At 40.1% G+C, this 25,420-nt stretch overlaps 2 protein-coding genes and 2 long non-coding RNA genes across 5 annotated transcripts in view; 2 read left to right on the top strand and 2 right to left on the bottom strand.

Annotated features, from left to right (window-relative positions):
* LOC138946972 (mucin-like protein) overlaps positions 1-25,420 on the top strand; it is a 254,265-nt gene that overhangs the window by 50,478 nt on the left and 178,367 nt on the right. The gene's annotated exons all lie outside the window — the stretch shown is intronic.
* LOC138946958 (uncharacterized) lies at positions 502-7,246 on the top strand. The gene is made up of 4 exons (XR_011449485.1): positions 502-1,608; positions 1,770-1,853; positions 2,531-2,609; positions 5,121-7,246. It is a non-coding gene; the product is annotated as an uncharacterized lncRNA (long non-coding RNA).
* Positions 8,901-13,678, bottom strand: LOC138946985 (uncharacterized). The gene is made up of 3 exons (XR_011449505.1): positions 12,951-13,678; positions 10,983-11,063; positions 8,901-10,536 (listed from the first exon to the last, which is right to left on the bottom strand). It is a non-coding gene; the product is annotated as an uncharacterized lncRNA (long non-coding RNA).
* LOC138946957 (uncharacterized) lies at positions 17,376-23,082 on the bottom strand. The gene is made up of 2 exons (XM_070318392.1): positions 18,427-23,082; positions 17,376-18,067 (listed from the first exon to the last, which is right to left on the bottom strand). Exon 1 carries the CDS (start codon positions 23,053-23,055, stop codon positions 18,793-18,795), a length of 4,263 nt encoding a protein of 1,420 aa, XP_070174493.1. The 5' UTR covers positions 23,056-23,082; the 3' UTR covers positions 17,376-18,067; positions 18,427-18,792.

Below are 25,420 nucleotides of genomic sequence, written 5' to 3'. Positions count from 1 at the left end.
TGTTACAATTATTCAACACCAATTCTGAGCCAAGAGAATGATTTTTTTTTCTTTTCATTTGGAATGTTGTGTTTTATAGGTTAGGTGTGGAAAATTGGATTTGACTGTAAAGCTCTTTAGCAGAGAATGTAAATAAACTTGACCAAGAAATTATTGCGACAAATTTCAAACTCCCAAATTAAAGCATTGATTAATTCCCGTTAATTAATTAATTAAATTAAATGTCACAAGAATTTATGCTTTAATTTGGGTGCAACATGTTGAAACTTTGTTTGAAAATGTATCTACTTCATTGATTAAATATATGCATGTGTATGAATAGGAATCTTTCTTGTGTCAAATTGTGCGAATTGAGACTGAGTGAGATAGTGAATGTTGGTACATTACAGGGCCGGACTAAGCAAAGAGGAGGAGGGGGGGGGGGGGGCGGGGGGGTTGCCAGTGGTGGTCCAGGGGGATGTTCCTCTGCCCCTTGTGGGGGTCAGGGGGCGAAGCCCCCTTAAAGTGTAACTAAACAAGCAAAAAGGAAAAACATCGTTCAGCAACCTTTACACTTTGATATGAAGAAGGGCCTCATATACTGTCGAACTGCGAAAAAAAAAAAAAATTTCTCTCACTCGGACACTGTTTGACGGACATGTGAAGTGCGCGCCAGGAACGACAATCTTCTTAGTTTACCTGATTAATGCCCTTAATTTTTGGTTCTGGTACTTTCAGTTCCGGCTGTTGTCATCAATCTACCAAAATAAAAGATCAAACGGAGTTTTCGATTTTTATTTCATGGTTCAGAAAAATATTGCTTATTTTCTGAAGTCAACCGTTTTAGCAAATCTTTCTTTGATTCTTAAAAGTCATTTCAGATTTTTGAAAAATAGTTAACGGTTAGTAATTACCAATATATCGTAAACAAACATATCGATAGGTTTTGGTAAGAAGACACAAGTGCGATGAATGTGGTACCAGTATTTTTGTGGTAAGTAAGGATGCATTTCTTCGCTGTAAGCACATTTACAATGCACATTTAATCTGTTTAGCAACATAAACGAAAGCATGGTACAGTGCCGCTTGTTTGTGGTCTATCTTTTCGCGGCAGATGCGTAACAATTAGGGTCTCAGTTGGAAAAAGCTGCTCGGAACCAGAGAAGATTTGGCTTGGGTTCTTTGAGTTTGAGTGTGAATGATCGACGAGTGGCTTGACATTTTTAACGAATCATTACTGTAGCCTACTTGAAACCATCATCTGTTTCTGAATTTGTCATCAGTTATGATTGAGCAGTCTCATAGGAATCGTCCATAAAATGTTAAACCGAAAAAGGGCAGACGATTCTGAATCACACAGGCTGCTGTACAAAATCAGATCTAAAACGATATTTTGAACTGCGACGTCTGCGTAAATGCCCTGTAACAAAATACCTTGTCCTGGTCATGTGTATACACATCAGCTTCTATTGGGAAGATCAGTATTTTATATTAATCACAAATACAAGATTAGAAATAGTTCTGAAGATCGCCTTTGATTTCAGTTTCAGCGGCAAACTAGCAGATCTGTCCAAACCGGCATCGTTTCATGGTTGAAACTTGAATAATCCCAAATAGATCTGAGTGGGGGTAAGTTTTATAGTATTTCAATTTTTTACGGCAGTTTTATTTAAAGATAGTGTAGTGGATGTCTCTGGTGAAGACTACAGTTATATGAATTTTTTGTTGTAATATTAAAATGATTGTTCTTTATTTACACAATTGAATAATTTGTATTTATTTGTTTGCAGATGACGGCATACTGAGTGCTCCAAGAACATACGCCTGCTGGCATTTTGTGTCTTTTCTGAAGACGTCGACAAGCAGAAGTCACGGTCCTGGCCACACACACACAATGACATGAACAAGAAATGATATTTTTTCATGGGCATATCTAGTATTAAAACTTTATTACCATGCAAACGCAACGATTAGAATTTAGAGAAGGTCATCGGTCACACACACACACACACACACTGGGCGGATCCGGAGGGGGGTTCCGGGGTTTCCGGACCACTTAGGAGCCGGCCTTTGTATTCTAAGTGACGATTTTGGAAAGAAGTTGGCTAATTAGTTTGCTCAGGTTGCGCCAGATCGATCAATTGTCCTTGTTGTGATTCAAATTTTTCTTCTTAATATATTTACTTTTTTGGAAGGTGTATTAGGGGATGTTTCTTGGCTCAGATTGATCCAGTTTCCTTGTTTTTATCATTATTTGTCGGACCCCCCCCCCCCCCCCCCCCCCCAAGGAGGTTGAACGCTTCGCGTCTTCAACTAAACGCTTCGCGTCGTCAAATTATCCCTAAAAGAAATTTGGAAACTCCCCCTTAAAAATGATGTGATCCGCCCCTGCACACACAAACACACACAAATAGAGAAGTAATAAATGGATACAGTTTTTCTTTATTTAAATTACAATCAAATGTGGTCGTAGAACAGGCACTGTAAACAAAACCTAGCATGATATACCACTTGTGTGATGTTTCGGTCAATATCTTTATTTTCCTTTCAGAAATACATTGGCGTTTTGAATGTCAAGGGAAGTGATACAAATGCTGCAGCGGGCTATCAAGAACGCGAAGGCAAACAAGGTAAATACCTACTTCTGACATTAGTTTACTTATTAACTCTTTCTATACTGGCCATTATCTCCCCAGTCTCTCCCCAGAAACTGGCCATTTGGATGGGTTTGCAAAAAAATTCTCAAAAATAAACAAAACAAGATGCAGCCTTCAAACTCATAGGTTTTATTGTGAATATATTGCTAAAACATATGCCAAAGTTTGGTTTCATTGTTGTGAAAAAAAATAAAAATATGATGTCCAGAATTTATGGGTATATTTTACGCAATACGAAAAAGGGGGTATGTATTTTGACTTAGAAGCATTTTTTCTTATGAAGGCTCTGTTTGCAACAAAACTGTTTCTGTTTACTTGTATGAAGATTGTGCTTACACAAAAACATAACAAATACCAACTGATTTTCCATTTGGTGGTCATGTAAGCATTGTGAACATGTCCGAAAAATCTGATCACACACCATGTGGTCGACATGCAGACCTGAACTGCCAGTGTATGGTGGCAGAGTTGGAAAATAGGAAAAGTCTTGATGCCAATCCTTCATCAAAAACCGAAGAAAATCGTCATTGTAATAAGTTTGCTTTATTCTAAATCAAACGACTAGGATAGATGACAGACACAACGACAAACACATTCAATTCTATGTAAAACTTACACAATGCTCACGTTAACAAGCTGGCCATAACAATGTGCCCATCGTGCATGAAGTGTGGCTTTGGTCGGATCAGTAGCCGTGCTTTGTCTGCGATACTAAACATGAAATTTTGTTGAAGCGACGATTTAGCAATGTTGTTGTTGCTGCTGCTGCTGTCTGTTCTTGTCACGACATCTCGTTTTTTCCCTCCTGATTCTGAGAAGAAGCTGTTTAATTGTGATATCAGGCCTAGGAACCCCTGATTTTCACTTGGAGCATTCTCAAAGAAACTTAGCGTATGTTAAGAAAAATGAGTGTACTCCACACTTTGTCTTTTGTTGTTCGTTGTCGTTGCATGTCTACCGTTCCACAGCCACCTACTATAGCTGATGGGGTCTATGTCGACCAAAAGAATGGGATTCACTGTAGGTCGAGTTCCTGTAGGTGGATTCTCTGTATACCTAAGACTTTAAAATTGGCAATCTTGTATACAGGGAATACCACAGGGTGTAGTTCCTGTAGCGTTTTGCTAATATCAATGAAAGTCACGTGATGCTTAGCGACATCGTTAGAATTTGATGTTTTTCGATCTTTTTTTGATATTTCTTAGAAATTCGAGTATGGTTTGCAAGTTTTATTGAAAAACTGCACCCTGTGGGATTCCCTGTATACTAGATTGCCAATTTTAAAGTCTTAGGTATACAGGGAATCCACCTACAGGAACTCGACCTACAGAGAATCCCACTCTTTTGGTCGACATAGACCCCATCAGCCCTACTATACGTGCAAGTGTTAAATGACGTATTTCCACAAAAGACTGCTTGCAGAGAATCATGTGATGCCAATGACAGGTAAGGACATGTGGTAATACATACTACGTTTTGGAACCAGGGAAAATGCAGCACAAATTATTTATCAACCAAATTGATTGACTTGTGCACCACGACAAAAGTTTTCTTTGATCCATAAAAGGTCTTTTGCCAGAAAAATTGCTCTGAACATCAAGTACCCTGCAAGTTGTCACACATTTACATTATTGAAATAAAAAGAAAACACACCAGTAACCAGGTTAGGTACGTTAATATCTATAATCAATATCTCGGCACGTTACTGCCTTCTTCGGGATGGTAAGCTGAACATTATTGAACAAAATAATCGGTTTAGATTGTATACTTTGATTCCTGAACGAAGAAGCAGAGGTACTGCATACAACTAGGACTGTAATATCAGCTTTTGCCTGAAACACACACACATACACTTATAAAATTAATGCAATGTCATTGTATGAAGCCAGAACAATCACTAACTTACATAGTTGGTCACACAATTACCCATCACTGAACAATAAATCGAAGTCGGGTGGATTCAATGACTAAAGCAGTAAAGGCTTTGAAAAAACCCTCATCACAAAACATCCCCCCCCCCAAAAAAAAAAAGAAAAAAAAAAAAGAAATAAAACAGGTTGTGTATATAGCGCAGTAAACACCATGCAGGTACAAGCAAAGATTTGACAGTGATTATCCTTGTTTTATATAGCACACATTTTCTAGTTTTAATTTCTCTCTCTCTCTCTCTCTCTCTCTCTCTCTCTCTCTCTCTCTCTCTCTCTCTCTCTCTCTCTCTCTCTCTCTCTCTCTCTCTCTCTCTCTCTCTCTCTCTCTCTCTCTCTGGAAAGTAATTTATTGACCTGTGGGTTATTTGCGTTTGTATACACATTGGTGATTCGTAAACTATGTTGAAAGAGATTGTCAAACAATATTATATGGGGTGTCTTAAAAAAAATGTATATCAACAAAATCTGTCATTATTATCAGGCACACGGTTTTAACAAAGCTATGTCACGGAATGCAACATAAGTGGTTTAAAAAGTCGTGTTTTTGTGTGTGCAGGATATTCGCTAGGACAGGACCTCAAGCTGAACCAGCATAACAGCGATGCATTCTTCCATGGCTTCCACAAAAGTCTTTCACCTATAGCGGACATTGCATACAAATAGTCCAAAATTCTTTAGACCAATTATCCCTCTGTTCCCATGTTAAACATGGAATAATTCTGGACAAATGCGAGGACGTTAGCTTTTTTTTATTTTATTTTTTTTATCATTTTACTTATCATTAAAACTTGTTTAGATTTCGATTCGTAAACCATTTACAGTAATCCTTTGTTTTTTAACTTTGTTCATCTTACCACAGTCACTTCGTTGTTTAGATTTATCATTAAATTTGTTACCATTATGCAGGAAAAATGTAGAATAAAACCAGGAGAGCTTTCGGTAGAAGATATTTCCTGTGTCAAAAGTTAATGCTTATTCTGATTGATGGGTGCTCCAAACTAAGTTATTTTGACTGCCTTATTCGAATTCATTTCCAAGACAGGGCTGAGAAGTGGAGAAGCTTAGGAGAATATCGTAAAAATTGTCTGGGTGTTTATGCAAAACTTTCGAATATGTCAGATTTTACTTTAGAGATTTTAAATACTGTTAACTGACAGAAATGCTATAACTTCTACACCAATTGACTGGATAACTTCATATTCAGCATACTTAAACTTGATTTTATGCATGTGCAGTTCACAAAGTGGCAAATTTGTAGGTTAAATTTCTAACTTTTGCATCACCAATGACACCAACGCTTTCGTGTCTGAGGATTGCCCTGAACCTAGCTGTAACTGCATGCTTTCTTCAGGTCATCGATAGCCTGGGGGTTGAAGGGGATGTTTTTACATACTCAGACATTCAAAATAATCAAAAAGGTAAAAGCCTGAAGGGTTTAAATTAGGTAAAAATGGCTACCGCTCAATGTCAAAACTCGTTCTGTTTAGTCGACCCCCGAATTTGGAGAAAAAAATTAAAATTGCACAAAAGTCAGACCATTCAATTTACAAAATTGCCACTTACTGGAAAGGCAGAACATAAACTGAAGTTAATGAATACCATATATAAAATAATTGGTTCAACAGATGCAGAAGTAATTTGCATGGTTGTGGGTGTCCTTTTTAGGGGGGTCAACCCTGTAGAAGAGACGATTTTCTTTAATTATCAATCCGTAATATATTGTTTGTTATGCATACAAGATTAACATTGACAAATACTTCAAGACTCCTCATTGATCTTAAGAAATGTTGTGGTTTTTTTTGTTACTGACTGATTCACTTTCTATTCACTTTACTCTACATAAGTCACGACAAGAAAAGCAAGGGAGGTAATTTCTTCGGAAGAGGTAATTCTCTCCCCTCAGAACGATTGTTGTAGTTTGTTTGATTTTGTTCCCTTCTAATAAGTATTATTTAAAATAGATCTTTACATCTTGATGTGAAAGGCGCAGTACCCCCCTCCCCCCAGGATGTTAACCCTTGGGCTGGTTATCGCGACATATGTCGCGCTATTTTACGTATACTGTCACCTGGTTGTCACGACATATGTCGCGCTACTGGTTGAGTCTGTTTGGTCGGTTCCGATTACCTCCCATGGATGCGAAAACCTATATGACTGTTTTTTGTTATTTTTCTCTCTGTTAATTCACCAGTGGCTATGTAACATGTGTTACAGAATTGCACCAGTGTAAGGGTTAAATTCTAGGTTGTGTTCATGTAAAATCCTGATCCTAGTCAAGATCCGAGTTGGTTTTTCATGCAACTGTGCCTCTTTATGCCACTCAGTTAGACATACTTTGCAATCCATAATTGCACGAAACTAAGTACAGGAAATACGTTGTTGTCGTGTTTTTAATATTACATAATGAAATAAAAAATGTCACAACTCGTTTCGTGTTGGGCTTTCTCTCTCTGTCTGAATCTCATAATTACTTCCTTCTGAGGCCTGAAATGTGTTGCAGGCATTGTTCAGCTTACATTTATTGTTACAATTTTTGTGGATATGTTATTAAGTGTGTCTGTGTTTCTATCATTCGTTATCAGTGTGGTTAAAAAAAAGCACACGTCAAAGTAATTTACCCTTCATCATTATCAAAACATGCAGATACAGGTAATAAATATTTGTGATACTTTAAACAAATACAATGCTTGTTGCGTTTTTTCTTTTTTTCAGAGCAAACACACATCGTATTTGTTCAAACGTGTATATTCTGCACTTTCTAATACCCTGCATGGATCTCCAAATCAAGAATAATGAAAAGTCGTCTAATAGCCCTGCAGCACTCGCACGAACATGATAGAAGCTTGCATGCATTCACCCAGGCTCGCTGTCTTCGGCTAAAAGAGCTTACCGTTGGATCTTCGCTCAGACAAATGTAGCTGTCTTGTCCACTTGCTCCTGTCGCATAGATCTGCAGTGTGCAACATCATCTTTGATTAATAAGTCTGAGGCACAGACAAACACACACACGCGCGCACATTTGCGAGAAAATGCACGTCAGTCTATTCAATCAAACAGTATAAAAACATACCACAGACGTGGTGGTGGAAACTGGACATTCGCCGTATAACAAAATCAAGAGATTCATTTGTGTGTGTATGTTTAATCAAAAGTTCATCTTGCGCACATTCAGTCTGTATCGTAACAGGACCCATCCCGTAAAACCTTCGAACAGATCTATTAAATTCTGAAATCCTTGACAAGTTTTTTTCCAATCATCTGTATCTGACCGAAGTAAAAAAATCAGCCAGTACACGCATCTACCCCCTTACACGACAATACATATGTGGCGAAAAAAGGAATCGAGAGGGGGGGAACAAGGAATAAATTAGATCCAGAAATAATTCCACTTCATCATTCCAAAATTCAAGTGTGAAGTGATCAGATACTGTGGTAAAGATACGTGCTTAGTATCACAACTGAAAATACAAGCCCTAGGGTTTTAAATCAAGGAAACAATTAAAGTTAAGGAAAGATCAACAGAAATGTCGAGAACATGTAAAATATTGTACTTACAATCCGTTTCAGTATGCTCTTCGAATAATAATCTCCCAGTCAGCCTCGTGCTTACGACTTCGACAGGATGTTGCCTCTCACGCTGAGCCAGTACATTTGGAGTGAATTCAAAGGCCAGAGATGCAGTACAAGCACATTAGTTAGATCCAATTCATTTACATTGCTACCTTGCCCAATTTATGGCTATTTCTGTTGGTAACATCACACAGTGCTTGTTGCCGACTCTGCTGGGACAGGCAGCAGACGATTTTATTTAGGAACCAAATTCTGATTGGTTAAAACATAAAACCGGAACTCAAAGTACCACTTGTTCTTTGGAAGTATCAAATCAAGAACAGATAAGCAGGTAAATCTGAAATGGGTTCAACACTTTTAAAAAATCGTAGTAAATCAGAAAACACAGTAAACGTTGGAAAAATCGCCCAGTATCGCTTCTACAGGTCTATACTTGGACAAAACATAAAGCAATTCAGTAAAGCTGACACTTCAAAATGTCTGTTTAGTTACACTTTAAGCTGAAGGGTAGGTCATATTCTGAGATAGGAAAATGGTCGCGCTCCTTGCATGAAACGGCATAAAATAAACAATAATACATTTTTTTTTTAAATAAGTGAGGTACATGTTTAGGGTGGGGAGGGGGGGTTGCGCAACCTCCATAACCCACCCCCCCCCCCCCCCCCGGTAGCCCTAGTCCGGCCCTGCATTAATTGCCACTGTATGGTGTGTGTCACTGTGACCAAAGATACATATGCTCTATTTGAGTTCATACAACTTCCAATTCCATTCAAACGTTAACAAAGTGTTGCTTTCTTTCTTTCTTTATTTGGTGTTTAACGTCGTTTTCAACCATTCAAGGTTATAACAAAGTGTTGCTGGTATGCGACTGAACATGTTCTATTAGGAAAGCAAAGCAAATTCCAGTGTACATAGTGGTCAACATAAAAACAATCAGACGCATCGATGCAAGACATATATCAAGTGGCTGACAATTGATTTTGAAATAAAAACTGTTTGCAAAATATCTCGCTGTCAAAATTATATCTTGAACAAGTACACAAAGGAATTAGGTTTGAACCATAGCAAAATGAATATGTTTCAATTTTTCATGTTGCAGACTTAAATTTACATGGACTCATGAAAATACAGAACAGGCACTGAACAAGCCATGTGATACAATACTGAGCCAAATAGGAAGAGAAGTACATTTTAACGACAGCAGATTTTAATACCAAAAATCGACACCTAAGACAACAATCAAGAAGTTCAAATTCAATGTACATGCACTTGATCAGATAGGATAGTTTGTACTGCATGAAGAAAGATCATACACAACACACTACAGAGATCCTTCCTGATTGTTCTCAACATTGTATGTTTTCAGCTTTTTCCTCAGTCTTTTCTTTCATGTACATTTCATTTTGTCCATCATTGTCTTCAGTTTGTGGTGGAGTCTTATTTAAAAAAAAACAGAACATTTTGCAAAGTGTCTTCTTGAACAGCTTGTGAAAGATCAAATGAATACAACGTGTCATAAAAACACACCGGAACAGCATCACTGTTCCTGCATGGTTCAATAAAGTCATCTGCTTTTGCCTGTGTGTTGATGCACAGGTTTCCCAGAAAATATGTTCCATGGACATCAAATCACCAAAGGGAAGTAATCGCTCTTTATGCATACGACATGTGTAATAGATTAAGCGAGAGTTGTACGGAACCTTTTCTCCTGGCACGAGAGGATGAAAGTCGCTTGTATATTTCAATGCTTGTTATTCTCTCAGGTGCCAGGAGAAAAGGTTTTGTACAACTCTCGCTTACTCTATTACACAGTCACGTCGTATGAATAAAGAGCAATTACTTCCCTTTGGTTATTTGATATCATCAACGCTTTGCCTCATTCTGTTTAAGATTTCTGCTTTGTGTTGCATGGACAGACACATCTGCAATACATTGGGCTTGACAAAGGTCAGTTTGCCCTTGTTCAGCATGCTTGTCATGTCAGGGGTGGTTTCACTCTCTTCACTGTAGGATTCAGGTGCGTAAGTCAGGGCTTCCAAACACTGCAATTTCTCATCTCTGTACGCACTCTTTTGGAGACACCAAACTCTCTGTTTTAGCTTTTTGGCAACACATCCTCCAACATACTTTGCATTGTCCTCTTCATCCTCTTTGATTTCTAATGCACTTACTGGTTCCCTAGTTTTTCTTCATAGGCCTTTAAGACACCAACAGTATAAACATGTTCAAGGCAATCCAGGCTGAAACTGCAGGGGATACTGTCAACTCAGTAATGCCTGAATGCTGGGTTGAAAAAGCAGAGTAGTACCTGGCCCACGCCTTCTCCTTGGCAGCATTCCCAACCTTGCCTCAGGGAACTAGGCAGTCATGAAGAAGCAGAAGTTTCTCTTCCAGATCTGCACCTAAAACACAGAAAATAAAATATTATAATTAAAACAACACACAAATATAGCAGAAATCAACCCAAGAGTGAAACTGAAGATGTAGATGCATGCACACAATCAAAACCAACAACACACGACAACAACCCAAAACTACACTTTACATGAATGGATGTGAACATATTAAATGTTGTATTCCATTTGTCGTTATAGAACATGTAACGATGTTGACAAACCACTTTCATGAATCCTTATCATGTCTTACAACTATGACATGTGCTATTAATGATCCTAAAAAACACATGAAATATTGTAGTGGCAGGCATGTACCTAAAATATTTGTAAACAGTAGCCTCTCTGTGCAACGAAGCAGTATTTTTGCTCGAAAACTATGAATAAAAGTGATCTTTCAGGTACTGGGACTTTGCAAGCTGATTTTTTTTATACCGCCTTACTCAAAAACTTACTTTTCAATTACTGAATTGGTCGACAAGCCCTCTGAGCTCCGGTGAAAGGCAGTTGTCATTCTTGATAGATGCACAAGCGTTCTGCAATAAAGCATGCAATTTAGAAGTGACAATGAATTTAAAAACAACAGAAGACATCAAGCATATATATCACTAGAGGGGTGAATCGCGAGACAGAGACAGACAGCGTGGCGGTTCATCACAATCACCTCTGCAGGCGAAGTCCTGTCAAACGGGATTGAGAATTTTAGAGCTTATTTCTTAGCCCTATATTATCTGCTGTGGCTTCTCACATGCCAGAACATACAGACAGACAAAAGCCGCTAGACCCCATCACAAACAGAACTCTATAATACATAGGTTTTTGCCTACACACACACACAAACACACACACACACAGAGAAGCCGTATATATATATGCATATCTGTATCTATAAATATATAGAGATAGGTGAGAGTGTATTTTTCGCGTGGCTATAAATTGATTCGACCTTTTCACTTTGACAGTAAGAACAACTTACGGGTGCAAGGGAAGCGTTCTGGACAGCGCAGTGACATTCTAAAAATAGTCACTCTCAGAAACGGGAATTTGGGGTGAACGGCGCGACAGAGACAGACAGCGTGGCGGTTCACCACAATCACCTTTGAAAGGCGAAGTCCTGTCAAACGGGATTGAGAATTTTAGAGCTTATTTCTTAGCCCTATATTATCTGCTGTGGCTTCTCACATGCCAGAACATACAGACAGACAAAAGCCGCTAGACCCCATCACAAACAGAACTCTATAATACATAGGTTTTTGCCTACACACACACACAAACACACACACACACAGAGAAGCCGTATATATATATGCATATCTGTATCTATAAATATATAGAGATAGGTGAGAGTGTATTTTTCGCGTGGCTATAAATTGATTCGAGCTTTTCACTTTGACAGTAAGAACAACTTACGGGTGCAAGGGAAGCGTTCTGGACAGCGCAGTGACATTCTAAAAATAAATAGTAACTTACAACTGAACGGGAAAGCCACACGAAGGAAGGGAGATAAACGCCAAACACTGGAGAAGATAAGGAAGAGTTACTTATAATGGTGAAATGAACACAAAAACGAACATGAGTTTAGCGCTGCGCGCTGAGAGCACGTGTTGAAATATCTCATCGATGATATTGTGTCCGGGGTGTAGCTGAATACGGTGTCCAAATTTGAAAAAGAACCACCGAGAACTTTGGCGTTGTGATGTGGTGTAGCGGCTATGGTGTGTCGGTATGGGGGCCCGGGTAAGCTGAGGTGGAACCAAAATAGCTGAGGTGGAACCAAAATCGGTTCCGCGCTGCGCGCTGAGAGCACGTGTTGAAATATCTCATCGACCAGGTTGTGTCCAGGGTGTACCTGAATATGATCACCAAATTTGAAACAGATCCATCGAGAACCTTGGCCGCGCATCGCGCACAGACAGACAGACACACAGACAGACACTAGTCGTATATATATATAGAAAACAGAATTATGCTGGAGGGGAAAGAAAACAAATATATTGCACTGATCTTTTTGATGTGTTGATCTGACTTCAGTTCCTGCACCATTTTTAACTTCCATGCATGATGTACATGTCAAATCAATCAATCAATGGTTCAGTTATAATATATCACTTATCGGTTATTTCTTCTTCTTCTTCTTCTTTCTTTAGACTGCCGCCTTCATCAAAGTGAAGATTCTGCAGACTTTGGAGAGAGTTGCGAAGATGATTTGCAGCTGGTGTCATTTGAACTGCCCGGGGGTTCAGTGGTAGCTAGTGGGGGGTAGAAATAGAGGAAGGAGGTGGGGAGGATCAGGGGCGGGGGGGGGGGGGGGGGGGGGGGTGGGGGCGGGGAGGGGTGTCTAGATCCGGGATTCATGAATATCTGTTGTTCCAGTTCTAAATTTTCATAGTCTTTTACATAGATCTGTCAATATTTTTACTTACTTTTGGCAATTCTTGCAGTTTCTTGTGTGGTGATGCTGTCATCTTTTCAGCGATTGAGATGTCGGTACTTTCCCCCTGAAAAAAACAACAACCATGGAATAGAAAGGGTATCTATAAATCTACAGCCGAATTTCTAACATTCAGAAATTGTTCTGTTGCAAATTTGTCGGTTCGCTGAGCTAAAATAGTGGCCGATGTGAGCGAGAATTCTGCAGAAAAACGATCTGCTGATCAGCTTGCGTGCACAGCTTCGGATTTACCAGTGTGTCAGATGCTCTCGCGTTTCAAGTGTTAAAAACAAAAATAATGACGTGCCGTCCACAATCAATCTTTATTGTTGATTCACATGACTCATTTCAATCATCAGCAATGATCTTTTTGTATTGCTTTGTTTGCTTTTCACATACCTCAGCCACAAACTCCACCTCCCCATCGAAATTCTCCTTCTTCTCCATGTGTTGAAAGACTGCACCGGAAGTAAAGTTACTGTCAAAACCTCTCGCAGCCGCAGACGGGAGTTCGAAACAGGGCCAGCGTTGGCGCGCGCGCAGAGTTGGCGATCCTGTCAAGGGATATCTATGGGCAAAGTAAGCCCCATCTTTTGATACCAGTTTGGTTTACCTTGCTTCAAGGTCAAGGTCACAGGAGCTCTTCAAAGTTGGATTGTATACATATTTTGAAGTGACCTTGACCCTGAACTATGGAAGATAACTGTTTCAAACTTAAAAATTATGTGGGGCACATGTTATGCTTTCATCATGAGACACATTTGGTCACATATGATCAAGGTCAAGGTCACTTTGACCCTTATGAAATGTGACCAAAATAAGGTAGTGAACCACTAAAAGTGACCATATCTCATGGTAGAAAGAGCCAATAAGCACCATTGTACTTCCTATGTCTTGAATTAACAGCTTTGTGTTGCATGACCTTGGATGACCTTGACCTTGGGTCAAGGTCACATGTATTTTGGTAGGAAAAATGTGTAAAGCAGTTCTTAGTGTATGATGTCATTGCTAGGTAATTAGTTATTTGACCTTGACCCTGAAGGTCAAGGTCATGTAAAGGTCAAGGTCAAGCATGTGAGTCGTATGGGCTTTGCCCTTCTTGTTTTACATTTAGTCAAGTTTTGACTAAATGTTTTAACGTAGAGGGGGGAATCGAGACGAGGGTCGTGGTGTATGTGCGTGCGTTTGTGTGTGTGTGTGTGTGTGTGTGTGTGTGTGTCTGTCTGTGTGTGTGTGTAGAGCGATTCAGACTAAACTACTGGACCGATCTTTATGAAATTTGACATGAGAGTTCCTGGGTATGAAATCCCCATACGTTTTTTATATTTAGTCAAGTTTTGACTAAATATTTTAACGTAGAGGGGGGAATCGAGACGAGGGTCGTGGTGTATGTGTGTGTGTGTGTGTGTGTGTGTGTGTGTGTGTGTAGAGCGATTCAGACCAAACTACTGGACCGATCTTTATGAAATTTGACATGAAAGTTCCTGGGTATGAAATCCCCGAACGTTTTTTTCATTTTTTTGATAAATGTCTTTGATGACGTCATATCCGGCTTTTCGTGAAAGTTGAGGCGGCACTGTCACGCCCTCATTTTTCAACCAAATTGGTTGACATTTTGGTCAAGTAATCTTCGACGAAGCCCGGGGTTCGGTATTGCATTTCAGCTTGGTGGCTTAAAAATTAATTAATGACTTTGGTCATTAAAAATCGGAAAATTGTAAAAAAAAAATAAAAATTTATCAAACGATCCAAATTTACGTTTATCTTATTCTCCATCATTTGCTGATTCCAAAAACATATAAATATGTTATATTCGGATTAAAAACAAGCTCTGAAAATTAAATATATAAAAATTATTATCAAAATTAAATTGTCCAAATCAATTTAAAAACACTTTCATCTTATTCCTTGTCGGTTCCTGATTCCAAAAACATATAGATATGATATGTTTGGATTAAAAACACGCTCAGAAAGTTAAAACAAAGAGAGTTACAGAAAAGCGTGCTATCCTTCTTAGCGCAACTACTACCCCGCTCTTCTTGTCAATTTCACTGCCTTTGCCATGAGCGGTGGCCTGACGATGCTACGAGTAAAATGGCATTGCGTTCAGTTTCATTCTGTGAGTTCGACAGCTACTTGACTAAATATTGTATTTTCGCCTTACGCGACTTGTTTCATTTTTGAGTCACTTGAGAAAAAGTGACTCTATGTAATCGGTCAGTGTTAGTCTGTCCGGCCGGCCGTCCGGCCGGCCGTCCGTAGACACCACCTTAACGTTGGACTTTTCTCGGAAACTATCAAAGCGATCGGGCTCATATTTTGTTTAGTCGTGACCTCCAATGACCTCTACACTTTAACGATGGTTTCGTTGACCTTTGACCTTTTTCAAGGTCACAGGTCAGCGTCAAAGGAAAAATTAGACATTTTATATCTTTGACAAAGTTCATCGGATGTGATTGAAACTTTGTAGGATTATTCTTTACATCAAAGTATTTACATCTGTAGCCTTTTACGAACGTTATCAGAAAAACAAGGGAGATAACTAGCCTTTTCTGTTCGGCAACACACAACTTAACGTTGGGCTTTTCTCGGAAACTATAAAAGTGACCGGGCTCAAATTTTATGTGAACGTGACTCATTGTGTTGTGAATAGCAATTTCTTCTTGTCCATCTGATGCCTCATATAATATTCAGAACTGCGAAAGTGACTCGATCGAGCGTTTGCTCTTCTTGTTTGATAAATGTCCTTGATGACGTCATATCCGGCTTTTCGTGAAAGTTGAGGCGGCACTGTCACGCCCTCATTTTTCAACCAAATTGGTTGAAATTTTGGTCAAGTAATGTTCGACGAAGCCCGAACTTCGGTATTGCATTTCAGCTTGATGGCTTAAAAATTAATTAATGACTTTGGTCATTAAAAATCTGAAAATTGTTAAAAAAAATTTTTTTTAAAAACGATCCAAATTTACGTTCATCTTATTCTCTATCATTTGCTGATTCCAAAAACATATAAATATGTTATATTTGGATTAAAAACAAGCTCTGAAAATTAAATATATAAAAATTATTATTAAAATTAAATTTTTGAAATCAATTCAAAAACACTTTCATCTTATTCCTTGTCGGCTCCTGATTCCAAAAACATATAGATATGATATGTTTGGATTAAAAACACGCTCAGAAAGTTAAAACAAAGAGAGGTACAGAAGAGCGTGCTATCCTTCTCAGCGCAACTACTCCCCCGCTCTTCTTGTCAATTTCACTGCCTTTGCCGTGAGCGGTGGACTGACGATGCTACGAGTATACGGTCTTGCTGCGTTGCATTGCGTTCAGTTTCATTCTGTGAGTTCGACAGCTACTTGACTAAATGTTGTATTTTCGCCTTACGCGACTTGTTCTTTTTATATTTAGTCAAGTTTTGACTAAATATTTTAACGTAGAGGGGGGAATCGAGACGAGGGTCGTGGTGTATGTGTGTGTGTGTGTGTGTGTCTGTCTGTCTGTGTGTGTGTGTAGAGCGATTCAGACTAAACTACTGGACCGATCTTTATGAAATTTGACATGAGAGTTCCTGGGTATGAAATCCCCATACGTTTTTTTCATTTTTTCAATAAATGTCTTTGATGACGTCATATCCGGCTTTTCGTGAAAGTTGAGGCGGCACTGTCACGCTCTCATTTTTCAACCAAATTGGTTGAAATTTTGGTCAAGTAATTTTCGACGAAGGCCGGGGTTTGGTATTGCATTTCAGCTTGGTGGCTTAAAAACTAATGAGTGAGTTTGGTCATTAAAAATCTGAAAATTGTAAACGATCCAAATTTACGTACATCTTATTCTTTATCATTTTCTGATTCCAAAAATATATAAATATGTTATATTTGGATTAAAAACAAGCTCTGAAAATTAAAAATATAAAAATTATTATCAAAATTAAATTGTCCAAATCAATTTAAAAACACCTTCATCTTATTCCTTGTCGGTTCCTGATTCCAAAAACATATAGATATGATATGTTTGGATTAAAAACACGCTCAGAAAGTTAAAACTGAACGAAGAGAGGTACAGAAAAGCGTGCTATCCTTCTCAGCGCAAGTACTACTCCGCTCATCTTGTCAATTTCACTGCCTTTGCCGTGCGCGGTGGACTGACGATGCTACGAGTATACGGTCTTGCTGCGTTGCATTGCGTTCAGTTTCATTCTGAGAGTTCGACAGCTACTTGACTAAATGTTGTATTTTCACCTTACGCGACTTGTTTTTTCTTCTGGGGGGGGGGGGGGGGGGGGGAGGGCGGGTGACTGACTGACAGAATGACTTTTGAGTTTTAACGTCCTCTTAGGACCAATTGGCCTATCTTGGGACAGGTAGGGGTTGTATGCTACGTGGGGTGGGGGGCAAAACGCTGTCACGAAGTGGTTTGCATGTGAATTTATTATGCGTGTTCTGCCCTTTTGCACTGTCTCTACCCTTTCACACCAAACACTTCAAAAACAGAACTTGGGAGGATGCAGGCTCATTATTTCCTCAACCAAAACAACATACTTCTTCACTTTAAATACATCAATACGAACAACTTTTCAACACACAGTTCGCACAATCTTCCAGCTTTCACTCAAGGCATGTAAATACATATTATAACAATACTTTCTCAAATATAGATTAACGCACACAAGAAGGTACCAACAGACACTCACGAGTTCGTATCACGGCTCACTGCATGTCGCCAGTTCACTTACTTGTCTCGCTGAATCGTAGGATAATGAATTCAGATGCCATCACACAGAAATGCTAACACACACCTTTCGCTGAAGATGCCGACACACACCTTTCACTGAAGATGCCAACACACAGAGATGCTTACACACACCTTTCGCTGAAGATGGCGACACACACCTTTCACTGAAGATGCCAACACACCCCTTCCAGGTTTCTCCGAGAAACCCTTCCGCCCGTAGCGGAAACAACCGTCGTCAGCTACGACCGGTCTCGATGAAGACTCCGCTCGTCTAGTCATCTGCGCAGAGGTGGTCCCTTGCTTCCACCGTCGTCTAGCGCTTCTCTCGTGTAAGGTCCCTCCCTTATACGCCATGGAAATCCCTCATGGAAACTCCTAAAGAATTTAACCAAGTCTTAATACAACATTCTCTAAAACCATCTCTTCTTCCAAACGTTCATGTACCACTCATACATTCTCGTTCATTCCACGTTCACATTCCGTACAGATTCAATATCCAAACTAACACTTAATCAATGAATAACACTCCCCATACAAAGCATGACCGTCTTAAACATAACATAAATGCGTAGCCATTATGTTCAAGAAATTCCCCATGAAAAACCGTGAAACAATTACATCAAGAATTCTCTCAACGCTTCACACTAAGATTGGGTGCACTTTATACACACTAACCTTTACGCTCCAGCTATGTATTCCAACGTCAATAATATACAACATAGTAAATCATTTACCTTAAGAGACCCGTCTCTTGAAAGAGTACTTGTTCCCAGAACAAGTCTGACACACGCTGAACAACCTTCCCGGTTGGAAATCTCACACGCTGTGACGTTATTTACCTCAGACCAGCTACATGTCTCAAACACAACTCACATCAAGCTAAGCCAGTTTTGCGTGCAACACCTGAAACACGTGAATAACGCCAGTCCGGTCAGCTACCCTCGCCTGTACAACATTTAGGGAGGTTAAAAACACGACGTGGTTTCACCTCACAAATATGCTACTCACATCTTTGTGACATCCCCCTTCCCGGGGAAAAAAGAAAATTCTTGAGTTTTCTTTTGATCAAAACAAACAGCCTTTTTCCAGCATCACTGCTACTATGGTATGCTCTGATCTGCGAATGATCTGGACAACATGTCTGCCAGAGTGTTCATGTCTCCTGCTATTGGATGAACCTCGTATGCGAACTCCTGCAGTGAAAGACACCACCGCATCACTCGGCTGTTTTTGTACGCTCCTGATGCCAAATATGTCAGTGGCTTTTGGTCTGTTTGCAAAATAAATTTGCGACCCCACAGGTACCGTGACAATTTTGACAATGTCCACACAATGGCCAAACACTCTCGCTCAATAGTGCTGTACCGAGTCTCTCTGTCCAACAGCTTTCTACTGACATATGCAACGGGCCTACACTCCCCCTCATGCACTTGCATCAAGACACCGCCTATACCAACATTGCTGGCATCAGTGCAAACAACAAACTGACGAGTTAAGTCCGGCAACACCAGCACTGGCGACGAAGAAATGCTCTTCTGTAACTCGCACAAAGCCGTAGCGCACTCAGCTGTCCAGTTCAAACGTCTACCAGACTTTTTCTTGAGCAAGTCAGAGATCGGCGCTGTCAGTTGACCAAAGTTCGGTACATACCTCCGGTAGTACCCAACCAGACCCAACAGGGAACGAACTTGTTTCTGGGTAGTAGGTGTCGATACTTCCAAAATCTTTTGAACCTTGGATTTCTCTGGTCTCAACCGACCTTCCCCCACCACATGACCTAAAAACTCCAGTTCCTGAAACCCAGCTTCCACTTTTGACGGGCGTACCGTCAGACCCTGCTCATGCAATGTCCGTAGGACCCCTTCAACGTGCACCAAATGTTCCTTCCATGCTTTGCTAGACACCAGTACATCATCAAAAAAATTTAGACCACTGAATCTGTCTAACGCAAGCATTCTCATCATCCTGGCAAACGTTGCCGGTGCAGTTAACAATCCAAATGGCATTCGTTTCCACTGGAAAAGTCCCAGTGGGGTTTGAAACGCTGTCTTCTCTTTGTCATGAGGATTTACCGGAATTTGCCAATACCCTTTTGCAAGGTCTATCTTTGTAAAATAGACCCCCCCTGCCAAACTTGCAAACAGCTCTTCCACATCAGGAATCGGTTCCGCATCAAACACTGTAATGCTGTTCAAACCTCTAAAGTCTAAACACACTCTGGTTGATCCATCCTTCTTTTTCACTAACACGACAGGTGCGCAATATGGCGAACTAGAAGGCTCTATGACGTCTAACTCTAGCATCATTCTCACCTCCTGCTCTAGGGTCTGTTTAGATGCAAATGGTAGAGGATATTGCTTCTTCCGTACTGGTTCTTTATCTGTCAGTCTGATGTCATGAACTAAGTTCCCTCTGAAGCATCCTGGGTCTGTTTTGAAAATCTCACCCACCTTTTCAAATACCCGTTCCATCTCACCCTTTTGACTCTCTGTCAACCCAGGATCAAAAACAATGTCCTTGATTGTCTCTTCTTTCCCCCTGGGCAATGTAGGCAACGGCAACGGTTCCTTCTCCTCAGTAGGAGGTAACACTGCAACATTTGCCTCTCCCCACCATTTATTTGGGACAACATCCTGACTGCCCCAGTCAGATCTCAGTGGAACGCTTTCGCGATATCCACTACCTGTCTCTGTATCAACAACTTCCGCTGCGCAAGCTGCATACTTGTCAGCGCGTCTTACATACCTTTTCAACATGTTGGCATGGAAAACCTTTACTTTGCCATTCACGTTGATCTTGTAGTCTGTTCGGAAAACTTCCACAACAGAAAAAGGACCTTTCCACAACATCAACAACTTGTTTGAGCTTGAGGGCAACAACAACAGCACCTCATCACCCACTTGAAACTTGCGATCTTTCGCGTTTCTGTCATGATATGCTTTGTTTTTAACCGCCGTCTTCACAAAGTTTTTGTCCACGACCTCACACACCTCTGACAAGTAGTTTTTCAGATCATACACATATTGGTATAGAGGCTTCTCTTCATCTTTCTCTGTCTGTCCTAACCAAGAACTTGCCAACAAATCCATTGGCCCTCTGGCCCTCCTGCCGAAAAGTAACTCGAATGGAGAAAACCCCGTACTTGCATTAGGCATCTCGCGGCACGCGAACAACAACGCTGGTAAGTACCGATGCCACAATCTTGGCTGGTTACCGATGACTTTCTTAATCATAGGCTTAATAGTACCATGGAATCTCTCTACGACACCATTTGATTGGGCATGATAAGGGGATGTGTGCACTGCTTTGATGGCTAGCAACCTCAAGATTTCCTTCATCATGTCTGACGTGAACTGACTGCCTCTATCCGACAAAATCTCACTAGGAAAACCCATCCTTGCAAATACTCCTAACAACGCCTCAGCAACTGACACTGTGTCTATGTTCTTCAAGGGAATTGCCTCGGGATATCTAGTGGCAATGTCGATAACCGACAGGATGTATCTGTGTCCTTCCTCTGACGGCGGACTAAGAGGTCCCACCAGATCAATAGCCACCCTTTTGAAAGGTTCTGTAATTCTGGGCATAAAGTCCAGTGGTACGTTCGGAACTCTTCCCTTCGCAACGGAACGTTGGCAAATATCGCAAGAGTGACAATACTCACGCACATCCTTGTACAACCCTTTCCAGAAAAAGTTAGAATGTATCCTAGCTATTGTCGTCTGGATGCCCCCATGACCTGCCAACAATCCGTCGTGAGCAATACCTAGAACTTCTTTCCTCAAAAGTACCGGGACCACAATCTGATCAACGATATTTCCATCTTTCCTTGTCATTCGTCGATATAACACCCTTTCTTTTTCAATGAATATCGACCCCGGCTGACCCGGAACTGTATGCTCATCCTCTCGTGCCAACCTCCACATCTCTTTCAATGTCTCATCTTTCTTCTGCAACCTTATCAGATCCTCTACATCAACTGACAAATCAGGAGTAATGACATTCTTCAAAGGTACTGGATCTTCCAGTTTCTTCTTGGCTTGTGCCCTTGTCGTAGCACACGCGACCTTCTCAAGTACTAACTCTTCAGTTTCTTCCTTGTGACTTACATCAGCAGACAATCCAACACCCTGCATATTCCCTAGGAATAAATCTACTCTGGGAACCACACCCTGAAGATTACCTATCACTAGGTCAGCGACTGGGTCTGTGAGCACACAACATTTCAACTTTCCCTGAAAATATGGGGTATCAACAACCACTTCCGCCAATGGGTACTCATCAATCTGTCCACCAAAACCCTTCACTTTTTGGACCTCTCCCTTTATGTACTGGCTTGGTAAGACCAACGACTTCCTTACCCCAGCTACATTAGCTCCTGTGTCTCTCAGTACTGACACCTTCTTTCCATTTACACGACCTTCTGCTAATGGCAACGACCCGACAGCTGCCGAGCTTATCAACACCCCAGCGTCCTGACAATCTGCTACCACTTTTGCGGAATTCGCAACCTTTGTCAAACAGCTTCTAGCGTAATGGCCCAACCGACCACACTTGTAACATATGACCTGATTCTGCTGTTCAGTACTTGTACCTCTAGTACTTCCCTGCTGCCATCCTCTGCCCTGAAATCTGGTATTTCTGCCCATACCACCCTGTCTTCTGCCACTATCACCTTGACCTCGATTGTAAGACTGTCCTGCTCCACGATTCTGATTGAACGCTACATTTCCAGTCCCCAAAGGATTTACTTGCCCCTTTCTGGCCAAACATTTATTCGGATGGGCTGATTTGTAAGTTTCTGCGCTAGCAATCATGTCTTCTGAACTTTTACAATTCCGTTCTCTCAAAAAGACTGCCAAATCAGTGCATACACTGTTAAGAATCTGCTCACACAACACAAAATCAAACAATGCTTCATATGATGTTTCAATATCAGACAAACTCAACCAACGGTTGAACAAATGCTTCATCTTTGTTACGTATGTGCCAAAACTTTCATCAGCCTCTGGCTTCGTACTGCGAAACTTCTCACGAAATCCCTCTCGAGTGCACTGAAACTTCTTCAATAACTCTTTCTTCAAGTCTTCATACGACAAAGTACCCGTTGAAAACAATGAATGAAACAAAGACAACGCTCCACCCTCCAGATAAGCTGATAAGTACGTAGCCCACTCTGAATCATTCCATTTGTTCGCCTTTGCATGCGTTTCAAATCTGAACAAGAAACTGTCAATGTCATCCTTATCTTCCTTGAACATGGGGAGTTTTGGGTACTGGGGCCTAATGCTGGGACCTGATCTTCCCCCTGCATTTCCACCTGTACTTTGCTGCGCTTCTGCTTTCTTAAACTCCAAATCCATTCTCCTCGCTTCAGTATCTGCTTCTAACCTCTTTGCATCCCTATTTGCCTCAATTTCTAACCTTTTTGTCTCAGCCTCAGCTTGTGCTTTCTTTGACTCAGCCTCAACTTCTAATCTTTTTGTCTCAGCCTCAACTTTCTTTGCTTCAACCTCAGCTTCAGCTGCTACTTTCTTTGCTTCAGCCTCAACTTCTAATCTTTTTGTCTCAGCCTCAACTGCTACTTTCTTTGCTTCAGCCTCAGCTGCTACTTTCTTTGCTTCCCTTTCCTGACTTCTCTCTTCTCTATCCACCTGATCCTGGGCAAACTTAAACAAAGCATCTGCCTTTAACCCATGCTTCTCTCCCAATGCCAAATAATCAGCGTATGTGTTACCACCAGTATCACTAGTCTCAGCCATCTTTACAACGTCACAATATCAAAGTAATCTCAAAGTAATACAATGGTTTAAGTAACAAGTTCACAAAATTGTTTTAAGTATCAAAAAGTTGTATCATACACCAGTTTCTCGCAATACTAAACACACACAAAAGAGTATCATAAAATACTAAACTAAAAGAAATCTTGTGCCTTTTTAAAAACAATCCTCAAATTGTTTACTACTTAACTATTTACACCACCAGTCTCAAAAATAAACACACTTAATAGAGTCCCCAAAAAAATTATAATTTAGAAAATATTAGATTAAACAATCAATAACAACTTCAAACAATTGTCAATCAATGTCAAACTAACAACTTTAGAACATCAACAACCACAAAAAATAACAACAATTAACTAGAATTGTCAAAGTTTCTCAAACCCAAGTAACACACTGAAAAATGCAATTCCACACACCACTAACCAGCGTCAGATCCTTTAAGGAAAATCAATCGCCAAAGCAAAACCACAACAAAATTTAAATGTTCACAATAACAACAAAAAAAATTTACCCAAAATTTTGTCCAAGTACAAATGCTTACAAATTACTACTAACCAAAAAAACAAAAAAAATTTTACAAAAAAAAAAAAAATAAACAAAAAACTTTCTCCAAACCAACAACTAAATATCAAACCGTACTATAGGGGAGATAATCACCCTATTACTAATCCAACTACAACTAGGAACAACAATAACAATAATAAACAAAACACTTTTCAAACCCAAAGTACACAACTAAAAAAAAAAATCAGAGTCTAAACAAACCAAACAAAAAATACAAAATTTCAGAATTTACAAAAAAAATGGCACACCCTATACTATTTTATTTAAAATAAGCCTGCACCTCAACGACAACAATCACACACAACAATCAATCCAAGATAGAATCTAAGAAAAATAGTTTTAAAAAAAAACTTATAGGAAAGGGAGCTAGAATTTAGATAGAAAGATAGTTAATAATTACACAGAAAAGGAAGCAAACAGAAACTAAGGCCCTCTCTACGTACGAAACTATACAATTACGTAGACCCCTAGAGCTGGAGAGGGGGTGTCCAATAACATACACATAAACAAACTCACTACAACACGCAAAGTATCAACGTATTTATATTTAGCTACCCTGTAAGCACTTCTTTATCAACCACAATTTCTCAATTCTGTTCTACTGAAAGGGAAGCAACTGCTTTCTAACTACCACAAAAATCTATCCTTAGAAACAAAAACCTATTTAGGGCTAAATCGGGGTCACCACTGTCACGAAGTGGTTTGCATGTGAATTTATTATGCGTGTTCTGCCCTTTTGCACTGTCTCTACCCTTTCACACCAAACACTTCAAAAACAGAACTTGGGAGGATGCAGGCTCATTATTTCCTCAACCAAAACAACATACTTCTTCACTTTAAATACATCAATACGAACAACTTTTCAACACACAGTTCGCACAATCTTCCAGCTTTCACTCAAGGCATGTAAATACATATTATAACAATACTTTCTCAAATATAGATTAACGCACACAAGAAGGTACCAACAGACACTGACGAGTTCGTATCACGGCTCACTGCATGTCGCCAGTTCACTTACTTGTCTCGCTGAATCGTAGGATAATGAATTCAGATGCCATCACACAGAAATGCTAACACACACCTTTCGCTGAAGATGCCGACACACACCTTTCACTGAAGATGCCAACACACAGAGATGCTTACACACACCTTTCGCTGAAGATGGCGACACACACCTTTCACTGAAGATGCCAACACACCCCTTCCAGGTTTCTCCGAGAAACCCTTCCGCCCGTAGCGGAAACAACCGTCGTCAGCTACGACCGGTCTCGATGAAGACTCCGCTCGTCTAGTCATCTGCGCAGAGGTGGTCCCTTGCTTCCACCGTCGTCTAGCGCTTCTCTCGTGTAAGGTCCCTCCCTTATACGCCATGGAAATC

This window comes from Littorina saxatilis, linkage group LG14 (genome assembly GCF_037325665.1).
Source record: "Littorina saxatilis isolate snail1 linkage group LG14, US_GU_Lsax_2.0, whole genome shotgun sequence".
In the NCBI taxonomy this organism is placed as follows: domain Eukaryota; kingdom Metazoa; phylum Mollusca; class Gastropoda; order Littorinimorpha; family Littorinidae; genus Littorina; species Littorina saxatilis.
Note: the sequence above shows the minus strand (reverse complement) of the source record. Positions and strands in the feature narration are given on the sequence as shown.

What these genes read in the sequence shown, in the direction of transcription:
- LOC138946957 (XM_070318392.1), bottom strand. Translation starts at nt 23,055, where the DNA reads ATGGATTTGGAGTTTAAGAAAGCAGAAGCGCAGCAAAGTACAGGTGGA.